Genomic DNA, 15,842 nt, shown 5'->3' on the forward strand with positions numbered 1-15,842 from the left:
AAATACTTAGGGCCAGAAGTATCAAGCTTCAAAACAATCAATTGGAAAGTGATAAACATCCAAGCAGTCAGCTCCTACCTGTCATTTTTCAAACTCAGCCTGTAACATGGCAGTTGGGAGCTGATTGGCTGGCTCTTTATCTCTCTCCACTTTATCACCCTTACACACTGGAACAAATCATTATAACGTTGCTGACATACAGCATCCAATTATTATCTCCTTACTGACACACAGCATCCAATTATTATCTCCTTACTGACACACAGCATCCTCGCTGATACACTGGAAAAACTCATTAAAACTTTACTAACATACATCATCCAATCATTACATCTTTACTGACACATAGAATCCTTATACATTAGATCATGACGCTATAGTTTTACTGACATGCAGCATCCAATCATTACCTCCTTACTGACACACAGCATCCTCACTGATACATTGGATCATGTCACTATAGCTTTACTGACAAGCAGCATCCAATCATTACCTCCTTACTGACACACAGCATCCTCACTGATACATTGGATCATGTCACTATAGCTTTACTGACAAGCAGCATCCAATCATTACCTCCTTACTGACACACAGCATCCTCACTGATACATTGGATCATGACACTATAGTTTTACTGACATACAGCATCCAATCATTACCTCCTTACTGACACACAGCATCCTCACTGATATATTGGATCATGACACTATAGTTTTACTGACATACAGCATCCAATCATTACCTCCTTACTGACACATCATCCTCACTGATACATTGGATCATGTCACTATAGTTTTACTGACATACAGGGTCCAATCATTACCTCCTTACTGACCCACAGCATCCTCACTGATACATTGGATCAAGTTGTTATAGTTTTACTGACATACAACATCCAATCATTACCTCCTTACTGACACACAGCATCCTCACTGATACATTGGATCATGTCACTATAGTTTAACTGACATACAGCATCCAATCATTACCTCCTTACTGACACACAGCATCCTCAATGATACATTGGATCATGTCACTATAGTTTTACTGACATACAGGATGCAACCATTACCTCCTTACTGACACATCATCCTCACTGATATGCTGGAGCAAGTCACAATCTTACGGACATTACATGATAGTACTGGCTCCACTGGGGAGCTTGTTTGCACATCTGCACACCAATTAAATCTGATGTTTAAAAAAGAGCCCCAAATTTTATATTCAATGGAGGGGGGTGCTGTTCCCGGCAGTCGGGTATACAATATTTTTAGGACAAAAAGAGAAAAGAGACTGCTATATGGTTTAAATCTTTACTGACACACAGTAACCACGTGTTACCGCCTAACAGACACATACGTGGAAATTTACTAAGATTGTGGTTCTATTTTACATGGGATGTTGCTATTGGCAACCAATCAGTTACTATCTATTATCTTCTAGAAGGTGCTAAATAAATAATAAGTAGATTCTGATTGGTTGCCCATTCCCCATAGAATCCATATACTTCCTTACTGACAGACATAATCTCCTCATCATTCAATACATTCCGACACACGTCGGATGGACTTCATTCTTACTGACATACAGGATCCACTTACGGCCTCCTTACTGACACACACAGGACACACCCGACCTGATAGAGAGGTCACAAGTCCCGTCCAAACAGGAGCTCTCTGCTCCCTGAGACATCCAGGCAGCGTCTCTTCAGAAACACCCTGATCAGTGCTGGAGTCCCAGGAGGAGTAGATCCCAGACAGATCCAACATCTCCATAGAAACAAGGATCTAGTAGTTACCACATAAACACAGACTGGAAAAGTCAGTACTGTGTGGGCCGAGTCATCTCCCTGTCAGTCAATGCCCCCCTCCCAGGCTGACCCCAAAGGCTGACCCTTTACTGTTCTATTCTAATGAGGTTATGCAGATTCATATTCCTACCTGCAGATGGCAGCACTGCGGAAACAATGACAGGGCCTATTGCCAAATAACTTTTATGAGTTAATTATAAGTAAATCATAGAGATAGTCTGATGTTACTGCGTGCGGCAGTCACTAACTGGCAAGAGTGGTGATAATAAGCATAATAAAGTCTCTATAGACAAACGGCACCCCTAGTGGACACGGAATCCCGTTTCCCATACAGGGCGCCAGAGAGGTGAGCACCTGTCCCCAGAGAAATCGGTGTATGAGTGGGGAGGCCGTTCATGCGGGTGGCATTAAAATGACACACAAGGCTGCGAATTTCGCAGCTTTGTGTGTCAAGCAGAATGACCTCCTTAGGCCCTGGCCACCCTCCTAGATGCACAGTTCTCCCTGTCCTGTAGGTCATAGGGTGGACAATAATTCTGTCGACAATCAATAGGTTGACCTCTATTGGTCAACAGTCAAAAAGTCGAGACATGAAAAAAGATCGACAAGGTACCTGTTTTATATCCTGGCTGAGCTGTGCAATGAGAGAGTCAGTCTCCAGAGAGGGTCTTCCCCTGGTAAGAACACTGCCACCAGTCGGAGCGGTCTTTACAATGTTACTCTGGGTGGAATCGTGAGGAAGTCCAGGACACTGCAAAGAAAAACATCAGTATAGTTATTGTCCCCAAACTAACAGTCTTCAGTGACACCATCATTAAACATCCATCTCCAGACGCTTGTCTCTGGATACCCCAAATGTAGTCACCCCATCTCCAGACATCATACCTCTGGACATTACAACATATGCAAGTACCCTCTGAATAAACACCTGATCTCCAGACCATTAATAAGCACCTGCAGATACTCCATCTCTGGACACCATGCCTCCATACACCCCTGCCTTGTATCCCCGTATTCGAACACCCCATCTTTATACACCCAATCTCCAGATATCTATTATCCTGGCCCCATCGATAAACACTCAATCTCTAGATAGCTCATCTCCAGACCCCCATCTAGAGTACCCCCTATCATTAAACACCACATCTCCAAACACACCCTCTCTGGACATACCATCTTGACACTACATTTCTAGACTCCCCACCACCAGATACCTCAGGACTAGATACCACAGCATTAAACAGCCCATATCTAGTCTCTCAGAACACCATCTACAACATGCCATCTCCTGAGACACTCCATCGTTAACCACCACATCTCCAGTGACCCCACCTCCAGACACCTGATCATTAAACATTCAATCTCCAGTGACCCCATCTCCTGGCACCCTGTTTACAGGCTCCCCATCACTAAACACCACATCTCCAGTGACCCCACCTCCAGACACCTGATCATTAAACATTCAATCTCCAGTGACCCCATCTCCTGGCACCCTGTCTCCAGGCTCCCCATCACTAAACACCACATCTCCAGTGACCCCACCTCCAGACACCTGATCATTAAACATTCAATCTCCAGTGACTCCATCTCCTGGCACCCTGTCTCCAGGCTCCCCATCACTAAACACCACATCTACAGTCACTCGATCATTAACCACCACATCTCCAGTGACCCCATCTCCTGGCACCCTGTCTCCAGGCTCCCCATCACTAAACACCACATCTCCAGTGACCCCACCTCCAGACACCTGATCATTAAGCATTCATTCTCCAGTGACCTCATCTCCTGGCACCCTGTCTCCAGGCTCCCTATCACTAAACACCACATCTCCAGTGACCCCACATCTCCAGTGACCCCACCTCCAGACACCTGATCATTAAACATTTAATCTCCAGTGACCTCATCTCCTGGCACCCTGTCTCCAGGCTCCCCATCACTAAACACCACATCTCCAGTGACCCCACCTCCAGACACCTGATCATTAAACATTCAATCTCCAGTGACCCCATCTCCTGGCACCCTGTCTCCAGGCTCCCCATCACTAAACACCACATCTCCAGTGACCCCATCTCCTGGCACCCTGTCTCCAGGCTCCCCATCACTAAACACCACATCTACAGTCACTCGATCATTAACCACCACATCTCCAGTGACCCCACCTCCAGACACCTGATCATTAAACATTAAATCTTTATTAAAGCTAATTGTAAATCAGTTACCTTGGTTCAGTGCAAATTTTAGTAATAAATCCATTATTAGTAAATGAGCCAGGGAGAGAGATCCTCATGCTAAGCCAATCTTGATCTATAGTGGGTGATGATTTAAAGTCCATGTTCTATGCTTCCTGCAGTAACAATTAAATCATTCCCCACAATTGAGTTTTGTTCCTGTGAGTGCCAGAGCCTGCCAGCTGCGAGTGCCAGCGCCTGTGTGACATATATCAGTGCCAGTGTCTGTCACGCTGACCCTGGACCATCTCTCATATAGAATAATAATACAGACAGCCAGCTCCTGCCTGACATTTTTCAAACACAGTCTTTGACATGGCAGGTAGGAGCTGATTGGCTGGCTGTTTATCACTCTCCACCTTATCACTTTTGAAGCTTAGAGCATTTGGCCCTGGGTTTGAAAAATGCCAGTTATGAGCTGATTGGCTGGTCATTTTACGTACATCTGGCCAGTATAGAGCAGGTGAATGTAAGACATTGATTTGTGCTGGGCCTATGGCATTCAGTCATACAGAAATGCTTGAGTAAACAGGAAAGTCTTGAGTCTGTTTTGGAAAGATTCTAGAGTGTGCGTGTGGGGAGGGGGAGTGAGTTCCATAGAGTCGGAGCCGAATGGCTAAAAGCTTGACCCCCAGATGAATTACAGGGGATTCTAGGTACTGCTAAAAGTCATTCATCTACAGATGTCGCATAATAGGTCTGGTATCTTCATTAGGTCAGCGTGGTACCTGGGCAATGACTGTGAATTTCCTCCCGGTGGTGCTAGTGTGAACGGATGAGGATACAGATAAAGGGAATATAGATATACAGAATAATTCCCAAAAGCTGACAGTGCTGCTGTTGACCCGCTGTAGCCATAGGATAGTTTGAGACACCACAGGATGCTTTGGACATTAAGCGGTTACAGATTTGGACGCACAGACTTCCTGGGTGAGGTCAATCCGCTCCCTGTTTTCCACACAACAGAGCCTCTGTTGTTTACAGCGCCAAGCATTGTAAAAGGTCATAGGTCAGCTGCCCCTGGGGTATATGAGAGGATTCTCTGAATTCTGCATGTTACTATGCGTTATGAGAGCATATACACGGCAACAGCGGAGAATTTGATCCTAAAACACCAAATAAAGAAAAATTGTCGTCTTAACCTAAATTCCCTCCATATTTTCTTAGGAATTCTCTCAGGCCCTCTTTCATAAATTCATTATTCGCTGTCAGATCTCCTCCCCCCCCCCCCCCCCCCCCTGGATTCTACATTTTACTTGTGTCTCATCAAACACCCAAAACGATCTCCCCCCACCCTCATCATTTCTAATGCTCATCCATTTCTCGTCAAACACATAATTAATCCTCTCACCCCTTCCTCATCAGTAGGGTCAGCTTATCAATGAGGAGGATGAAGCTACGGCCCCAGGCCTCCACAAAAAAAGAGACCCATTCTTAGTTGGTCTCAGAGAAGACCTAGAATCGTATGTGACCTATTTTCATGCTCAAGACAAATGGGGGGGTCTTCAACTTCCGGATGTGAAATCTTATTATCCTTCTATACAACTAAATAGGCTCCTTGATTGGACCAGACACAGTGATACAAAGCGATGGAATGCCCTTGAAATTTATGGAATTGCCCCCTCCAAATAATGCCCTGGCTTCTAAACTATCTCCATCTCACAAAAATACATATCTTCAACCTCATCTATTTGGAAGTCTCAGATGTTCCCCAACTGTATCGTTGAGCTTCGGTCTTCTCACTTCTCTCCTAGCTAATCCTGAGTTACGGCCGGGCATTAACCCTTCCCATTTTCCAATTTGGGATGCTGACGGTCTCTTTAGGTCGGCCAATTTGGTGACTGTTTCAGGTGTCAAACAGTTTTTGGAGATTTAAGAGGAATGGGCTTTACCGCAATCTGACTTCTGGAAATGTCTCCAACTCCACCACTTTTTAACTTCGAAAAATGAAGATAATGGTGCTAGGCAAAAAAAACACCTTTTTTTGGAATGATGTGTGACCCCTTTATTCCCTGCTCTCTATTTGCATTTTACCACTTACTAGATAGATGTTCTTAAATTCCACTGTGCTCGATAATCCTCCCCTCCCTCTCTCCTTTTCTTCACCATTCAACCTCCATTACCCTTTCCATACCTCTCTCTTTACTTAACCTTAATTTAGATTTAATTTGCTGTTTGTTTATTCGACTTATATGGCTAATGATCTTGTTTTGTTCACTGAAATGATCTCCGCTGGTACAATGTAGATATTGGTATTGCAAATGTTTACTTGAAAATCTAAATTAAAAACAGACCCATTCTCATGACAGCAGAATGAAGTTCCACCATCAACGGCATGAGAAGGAAATAGGTTACTGCATTATTTCTGAACCCATTTCATATATGGTATAAAACTCACTACTTGGGATAGAACTTGGTTTCAGCTGTTATCTTCTGCACCACAATAAGCTTTAGTGTAAAAGTCACTACTTGGCAACAAACTGTATCTACTCATGTGACTTCTCAAAGTGAAAGGTAAGCTTATTGCAACCTTAATGATAGAGAGATAGAGAGATAGATAGACAGATGGGATGCAGTTGAAATCCCGGTGTTCAGAATCCCGGCATTCAAAATCCAGACGCCGGAATCCCGACCGACAAAATCCCGACACTTTCTCCTTCCGTGGGTGTCCACGACACCCATAGAGGGAGAATAAATTAGTGTGCTGAGAATAGCGAGGCACCAGGCCCACTGCGTGGCGAGCGCAGGAAGCCCGCAAGGGGGGGGGATCCACGTCCCCCCCTTGTCGGGATTTCGGCGGTCGGGATTTTGAACGCCGGGATTCCAACCACCGGGATTTCATACCAATCCCAGACAGATAGATAGAAGTAGTGATATTCAGGCAGATTGAGTTTTAATAGCTCAATAAGATGTCAATGTGACGTCATTAACAGTCTTTGTGATGTCACTTAGATCATACTTACCTTCTCTCCTGGAACCCCGTACAGGGGTGAGATCATTCCCTGGTCGGGCTCACCCCTGTCTCTTATCAAGCACCTCAATTCTCTCACCCCAACACTCAACCATCTTTCGTCACACGCTTGGCTTCATAGCCACCATCATTATCAATGTGCACTTGCACCGGCCCTCCTGCAAACGATCTGCCACAAATCAGTCGCATTTGCTCATACACTCAGCACCGCATAGCCTGGTGACTGGCCCTCACTGAGTATAGCCTATGTAATAAAGTTCCGTTAGTACCCAAGTGAAATACATACGAGTCTGCATCATGTCTACTCGCGCACACTCTGAAGCAGAACATGTACAGTGCAAACCATGCAACATAGGATCGGAGAACCCTCTCTGCATCTGCCTCCCATGGGGATAGTGATAACCAGCTGAGGGAATAAGGTACCGTGACTGCATAACAGGACCAACAAGATCCATGTTAACGAATGTGATGAACGACTTCCATGTGACCAACGTACAGATTTCCTTTCTGTGGAAATACAGAACAAACAATGACATCCGTATGTGACAAGTGGATGTTCTGCAGTTTCTCACTGCATCGGAATGTGATCAACCAGTTACATAACGCTTCCCATGGTCTCACACCAAGCCTATAGATTTATCAACCTGATACCATGTACTTATTACAGGTTCACCACCTATTCTCCTGCAATGCCATCTGGGCAGAGGGTTCCCCCACAACCCTACGCAGCAGTGGCCGCTGTGCAACGCGATCTGACTGGTCGCATACATGCAGACCCCCCCTCCCCCCCCCCCGGGAGCCAGCATAGCACATTGCGGCCACGTCGATCCAATTTCATGTGTCAACCTTTAGTCGGCATGAGTTTTTCACATCTGTTTGGTGTCCATGTCGACACCTAAGATCGTGGACCGTCAATTAGCATTATACGGTTCGCCATGCATCGGGGTTGGTGACTCGCTCAGTTTACCGTTCCCAGTCAGAGTACACGTGGATGTGAAAGTATTAAAAAGTCTGAAAAAATAAACAAATTGTGAAAAACTCATGTTGACCATTGCCCTAGCGACCTTTTGCTTGTGTTGGACATTTGTCAATGTGGGGCTGGTGCATGTCCACCAAGAAACTGTCAACCTATCATCCTGTTACTCACTCTCACAGTCTTGTTAAGACCCCTTCCATAACATTGCCTAAATTCAACCTGACCTTGATCAAAAAGTTGCAAAACCCTTGTTTATTCACTCATCATTTCCCACATAAGCTACTGTAACCCCCTCTTTCCCTGTCAGATACTGTAACCCCCCCCATGAAAAAGCTTGGCGTTCCCATGTAAAATGGACGTGGGTGCTGGGGACCCGCCCTCTTCCTGTACAGGGACACCGCAGATCTATGACACCACAGAGGTGTCTTAGATTGTCCTGTGATGGGCTACATTGATTTATGTGAACCTGTAGGCAGGTATTACAACGACCCATGTAGAAGGTCTCCTCAAACTTCCCAAGTTGCGGCCCTATCACGGGGTAAGGTCAGTGTTGAACTCAATGTGGACTGAATATTTGTGTTTAAATATCAATGTCCGTTCAATGTGGCGCTGGGATTAATTTGCACGCTGCAGAGTCCCCTCGGTGTTGTATGCGTCTATGGCTGTCGAGATCCCGACCTTCGTTTCTCCGACATTGTAATCACAATATATTGACAATACAGTAATAAGGAATGCACCCAGTACTCCTGGTCTGTGTGTGTGATACAGTAATACAGAATACACCCAGTACTCCTGGTCTGTGTGTGTGATACAGTAATAAGGAATACACCCAGTACTCCTGGTCTGTGTGTGATACAGTAATAAGGAATACACCCAGTACTCCTGGTCTGTGTGTGTGTGTGTGTGTGTGTGTGTGTGTGTGTGTGTGTGTGTATGTATGTGATACAGTAATATGGAATACACCCAGTACTCCTGGTCTGTGTGTGTGTGTGTGTGTGTGTGTGTATGTATGTGATACAGTAATATGGAATACACCCAGTACTCCTGGTCTGTGAGTGATACAGTAATAAGGAATACACCCAGTACTCCTGGTCTGTGTGTGATACAGTAATAAGGAATACACCCAGTACTCCTGGTCTGTGTGTGTGATACAGTAATAAGGAATATACCCAGTACTCATGGTCTGTGTGTGATACAGTAATAAGGAATACACCCAGTACTCCTGGTCTGTGTGTGTGATACAGTTAAAAGGAATACACCCAGTACTCCTGGTCTGTGTGCGTGATACAGTAATAAGGAATACACCCAGTACTCCTGGTCTGTAAATGATACAGTAATACAGAATACACCTAGTACTCCTTGTCTATGTGTGTTATAGTAATAAGGAATACACCCAGTACTCCTGGTCTATATGTGATACAGTAATAAGGAATACACCCAGTACTCCTGGTCTGTGAGTGATACAGTTATAAGGAATACACCCAGTACTCCTGGTCTGTGTGTGATACAGTAATAAGGAATACACCCAGTACTCCTGGTCTGTGTGTGTCATACAGTAATAAGGAATACACCCAGTACTCCTGGTCTGTGTGTGTCATACAGTAATAAGGAATACACCCAGTACTCCTGGTCTGTGTGTGTGATACAGTAAATACAGAATACACCCTGTACTCCTGGTCTATGTGTGTGATACAGTAATAAGGAATACACCCAGTACTCCTGGTCTATGTGTGTGATACAGTAAATACAGAATACACCCTGTACTCCTGGTCTATGTGTGTGATACAGTAATAAGGAATACACCCAGTACTCCTGGTATGTGTGTGTCATACAGTAATAAGGAATACACCCAGTACTCCTGGTCTGTGTGTGTGATACAGTAATACAGAATACACCCTGTACTCCTGGTCTGTGTGTGTGATACAGTAATAAGGAATACACCCAGTACTCCTGGTCTGTGTGTGATACAGTAATACAGAATACACCCTGTACTCCTGGTCTGTGTGTGTGATATAGTAATAAGGAATACACCCAGTACTCCTGGTCTGTGTGTGATACAGTAATACAGAATACACCCTGTACTCCTGGTCTGTGTGTGTGTGATACAGTAATAAGGAATGCACCCAGTACTCCTGGTCTGTGTGTGATATAGTAATACAGAATACACCCTGTACTCCTGGTCTGTGTGTGTGATATAGTAATAAGGAATACACCCAGTACTCCTGGTCTGTGTGTGTGATACAGTAATAAGGAATACACCCAGTACTCCTGGTCTGTGTGTGTGATATAGTAATAAGGAATACACCCAGTACTCCTGGTCTGTGTGTGTGATACAGTAATACAGAATACACCCTGTACTCCTGGTCTGTGTGTGTGATACAGTAATAAGGAATACACCCAGTACTCCTGGTCTGTGAGTGATACAGTAATAAGGAATACACCCTGTACTCCTGGTCTGTGTGTGTGATACAGTAATAAGGAATACACCCAGTACTCCTGGTCTATGTGTGTGATACAGTAATAAGGAATACACCCAGTACTCCTGGTCTGTGTGTGTGTGATACAGTAATACGGAATACACCCAGTACTCCTGGTCTGTGAGTGATACAGTAATAAGAAATGCACCCAGTACTCCTGGTCTGTGGGTAATACAGTAATACAGAATACACCCTGTACTCCTGGTCACACTGTACAGTAATACAGAATACACCCAGTACTCCTGGTCTATGTGTGTGATACAGTAATAAGGAATACACCCAGTACTCCTGGTCTGTGTGCGTGATACAGTAATAAGGAATACACCCAGTACTCCTGGTCTATGTGTGTGATACAGTAATAAGGAATACACCCAGTACTCCTGGTCTGTGTGTGTGATACAGTAATAAGGAATACACCCAGTACTCCTGGTCTGTGTGTGATACAGTAATACGGAATACACCCAGTACTCCTGGTCTGTGTGTGTGATACAGTAAAAAGGAATACACCCAGTACTCCTGGTCTGTGTGCGTGATACAGTAATAAGGAATACACCCAGTACTCCTGGTCTGTGTGTGATACAGTTATAAGGAATACACCCAGTACTCCTGGTCTGTGTGTGTGATACAGTAATAAGGAATACACCCAGTACTCCTGGTTTGTGTGTGATACAGTAATAAGGAATACATCCAGTACTCCTGGTCTGTGTGTGTGATACAGTAAAAAGGAAAACACCCAGTACTCCTGGTCTGTGTGTGTGATACAGTCAAAAGGAATACACCCAGTACTCCTGGTCTGTGTGTGTGATACAGTAAAAAGGAAAACACCCAGTACTCCTGGTCTGTGTGTGTGATACAGTCAAAAGGAATACACCCAGTACTCCTGGTCTATGTGTGTGATACAGTAATAAGGAATACACCCAGTACTCCTGGTCTGTGTGTGTGATACAGTAATAAGGAATACACCCAGTACTCCTGGTCTATGTGTGTTATAGTAATAAGGAATGCACCCAGTACTCCTGGTCTATATGTGATACAGTAATAAGGAATACACCCAGTACTCCTGGTCTGTGAGTGATACAGTAATAAGGAATACACCCAGTACTCCTGGTCTGTGTGTGATACAGTAATAAGGAATACACCCAGTACTCCTGGTCTGTGTGTGTGATACAGTAATAAGGAATACACCCAGTACTCCTGGTCTGTGTGTGTGTGTGTGTGTGTGTGTGTGTGATACAGTAATATGGAATACACCCAGTACTCCTGGTCTGTGAGTGATACAGTAATAAGGAATACACCCAGTACTCATGGTCTGTGTGTGTGATACAGTAATAAGGAATATACCCAGTACTCATGGTCTGTGTGTGATACAGTAATAAGGAATACACCCAGTACTCCTGGTCTGTGTGTGTGATACAGTAAAAATGAATACACCCAGTACTCCTGGTCTGTGTGCGTGATACAGTAATAAGGAATACACCCAGTACTCCTGGTCTGTGAGTGATACAGTAATAAGGAATACACCTAGTACTCCTGGTCTATGTGTGTTATAGTAATAAGGAATACACCCAGTACTCCTGGTCTATATGTGATACAGTAATAAGGAATACACCCAGTACTCCTGGTCTGTGAGTGATACAGTAATAAGGAATACACCCAGTACTCCTGGTCTGTGTGTGATACAGTAATACAGAATACACCCAGTACTCCTGGTCTGAGTGTGTGTGATACAGTAATAAGGAATACACCAAGTACTACTGGTCTGTGTGTGATACAGTAATAAGGAATACACCCAGTACTCCTGGTCTGTGTGTTTGATACAGTAATAAGGAATACAGCCAGTACTCCTGGTCTGTGTGTGTGATACAGTAATAAGGAATAAACCCAGTACTCCTGGTCTATATGTGATACAGTAATAAGGAATACACCCAGTACTCCTGGTCTGTGAGTGATACAGTAATAAGGAATACACCCAGTACTCCTGGTCTGTGTGTGATACAGTAATAAGGAATACACCCAGTACTCCTGGTATTAGTGTGTGATACAGTAATACAGAATACACCCAGTACTCCTGGTCTATGTGTGTGATACAGTAATAAGGAATACACCCAGTACTCCTGGTCTGTGTGTGTGATACAGTAATAAGGAATACACCCAGTACTCCTGGTCTGTGTGCGTGATACAGTAATAAGGAATACACCCAGTACTCCTGGTCTATGTGTGTGATACAGTAATAAGGAATACACCCAGTACTCCTGGTCTGTGTGTGTGATACAGTAATAAGGAATACACCCAGTACTCCTGGTCTGTGTGTGATACAGTAATACGGAATACACCCAGTACTCCTGGTCTGTGTGTGTGATACAGTAAAAAGGAATACACCCAGTACTCCTGGTCTGTGTGCGTGATACAGTAATAAGGAATACACCCAGTACTCCTGGTCTGTGTGTGATACAGTTATAAGGAATACACCCAGTACTCCTGGTCTGTGTGTGTGATACAGTAATAAGGAATACACCCAGTACTCCTGGTTTGTGTGTGATACAGTAATAAGGAATACATCCAGTACTCCTGGTCTGTGTGTGTGATACAGTAAAAAGGAAAACACCCAGTACTCCTGGTCTGTGTGTGTGATACAGTCAAAAGGAATACACCCAGTACTCCTGGTCTGTGTGTGTGATACAGTAAAAAGGAAAACACCCAGTACTCCTGGTCTGTGTGTGTGATACAGTCAAAAGGAATACACCCAGTACTCCTGGTCTATGTGTGTGATACAGTAATAAGGAATACACCCAGTACTCCTGGTCTGTGTGTGTGATACAGTAATAAGGAATACACCCAGTACTCCTGGTCTGTGTGTAATACAGTAATAAGGAATACACCCAGTACTCCTGGTCTGTGTGTGTGATACAGTAAAAAGGAATACACCCAGTACTCCTGGTCTGTGTGCGTGATACAGTAATAAGGAATACACCCAGTACTCCTGGTCTGTGTGTGATACAGTTATAAGGAATACACCCAGTACTCCTGGTCTGTGTGTGTGATACAGTAATAAGGAATACACCCAGTACTCCTGGTTTGTGTGTGATACAGTAATAAGGAATACATCCAGTACTCCTGGTCTGTGTGTGTGATACAGTAAAAAGGAAAACACCCAGTACTCCTGGTCTGTGTGTGTGATACAGTCAAAAGGAATACACCCAGTACTCCTGGTCTGTGTGTGTGATACAGTAATAAGGAATACACCCAGTACTCCTGGTCTGTGTGTGTGATACAGTAATAAGGAATACACCCAGTACTCCTGGTCTGTGTGTGTGATACAGTAAAAAGGAATACACCCAGTACTCCTGGTCTGTGTGTGTGATACAGTAATAAGGAATACACCCAGTACTCCTGGTCTGTGTGTGTGATACAGTAATAAGGAATACACCCAGTACTCCTGGTCTATGTGTGTTATAGTAATAAGGAATGCACCCAGTACTCCTGGTCTATATGTGATACAGTAATAAGGAATACACCCAGTACTCCTGGTCTGTGAGTGATACAGTAATAAGGAATACACCCAGTACTCCTGGTCTGTGTGTGATACAGTAATAAGGAATACACCCAGTACTCCTGGTCTGTGTGTGTGATACAGTAATAAGGAATACACCCAGTACTCCTGGTCTGTGTGTGTGTGTGTGTGTGTGTGTGTGTGTGTGTGTGTGTGTGTGTGTGTGTGTGTGTGTGTGTGTGTGTGATACAGTAATATGGAATACACCCAGTACTCCTGGTCTGTGAGTGATACAGTAATAAGGAATACACCCAGTACTCATGGTCTGTGTGTGTGATACAGTAATAAGGAATATACCCAGTACTCATGGTCTGTGTGTGATACAGTAATAAGGAATACACCCAGTACTCCTGGTCTGTGTGTGTGATACAGTAAAAAGGAATACACCCAGTACTCCTGGTCTGTGTGCGTGATACAGTAATAAGGAATACACCCAGTACTTCTGGTCTGTGAGTGATACAGTAATAAGGAATACACCTAGTACTCCTGGTCTATGTGTGTTATAGTAATAAGGAATACACCCAGTACTCCTGGTCTATATGTGATACAGTAATAAGGAATACACCCAGTACTCCTGGTCTGTGAGTGATACAGTTATAAGGAATACACCCAGTACTCCTGGTCTGTGAGTGATACAGTAATAAGGAATACACCCAGTACTCCTGGTCTGTGTGTGATACAGTAATACAGAATACACCCAGTACTCCTGGTCTGAGTGTGTGTGATACAGTAATAAGGAATACACCAAGTACTACTGGTCTGTGTGTGATACAGTAATAAGGAATACACCCAGTACTCCTGGTCTGTGTGTTTGATACAGTAATAAGGAATACAGCCAGTACTCCTGGTCTGTGTGTGTGATACAGTAATAAGGAATAAACCCAGTACTCCTGGTCTATATGTGATACAGTAATAAGGAATACACCCAGTACTCCTGGTCTGTGAGTGATACAGTAATAAGGAATACACCCAGTACTCCTGGTCTGTGTGTGATACAGTAATAAGGAATACACCCAGTACTCCTGGTATTAGTGTGTGATACAGTAATAAGGAATAAACCCAGTACTCCTGGTCTGTGTGTGTGTGATACAGTAATAAGGAATACACCCAGTACTTCTGGTCTGTGAGTGATACAGTAATAAGGAATACACCCAGTACTCCTGGTCCTTGTGTGATACAGTAATAAGGAATACACCCAGTATTCCTGGTCTGTGAGTGATACAGTAATAAGGAATACACCCAGTACTCCTGGTCTGTGTGTGATACAGTAATAAGGAATACACCCAATACTCCTGGTCTGTGAGTGATACAGTAATAAGGAATACACCCAGTACTCCTTGTCTGTGTGTGATACAGTAATAAGGAATACACCCAGTACTCCTGGTATGTGTGTGTGATACAGTAATAAGGAATACACCCAGTACTGCTGGTTTATGTGTGTATATTGGAATACACCCAGTACACCCGGTCTGTGTGTGATATAGTAATAAGGAATACACCCAGTACTCCTGGTCTATGTGTGCATATAGGAATACACCCAGTACACCTGGTCTATGTGTGTGATACAGTAATAAGGAATACACCCAGTACACCCGGTCTGTGTGTGATATAGTAATAAGGAATACACCCAGTACTCCTGGTCTATGTGTGTATATAGGAATACACCCAGTCCTCCTGGTCTATGTGTGTATATAGGAATACACCCAGTATACCTGGTCTGTGTGTTTATATAGGAATACACCCAGTACACCTGGTCTATGTGTGATACAGTAATAAGGAATACACCCAATACTCCTGGTCTGTGTGTTTATATAGGAATACACCCAGTAC

At 44.0% G+C, this 15,842-nt stretch overlaps 1 protein-coding gene across 4 annotated transcripts in view; it reads right to left on the reverse strand.

Annotated features, from left to right (window-relative positions):
* The window catches only part of LOC146063214 (uncharacterized), a 95,974-nt gene that overhangs the window by 66,648 nt on the left and 13,484 nt on the right, over positions 1 to 15,842 (reverse strand). For all 4 annotated transcript variants that reach the window (XM_083175395.1, XM_083175394.1, XM_083175396.1 and 1 more), the window contains one exon: positions 2,424 to 2,561. In XM_083175395.1, coding sequence (XP_083031521.1) covers positions 2,424 to 2,561 — 138 coding nt within the window. The remainder of the gene's footprint in view (positions 1 to 2,423; positions 2,562 to 15,842) is intronic.

This window comes from Crinia signifera, chromosome 3 (assembly GCF_055691185.1).
Source record: "Crinia signifera chromosome 3, ASM5569118v1, whole genome shotgun sequence".
NCBI classification, from domain to species: Eukaryota; Metazoa; Chordata; class Amphibia; order Anura; family Myobatrachidae; genus Crinia; species Crinia signifera.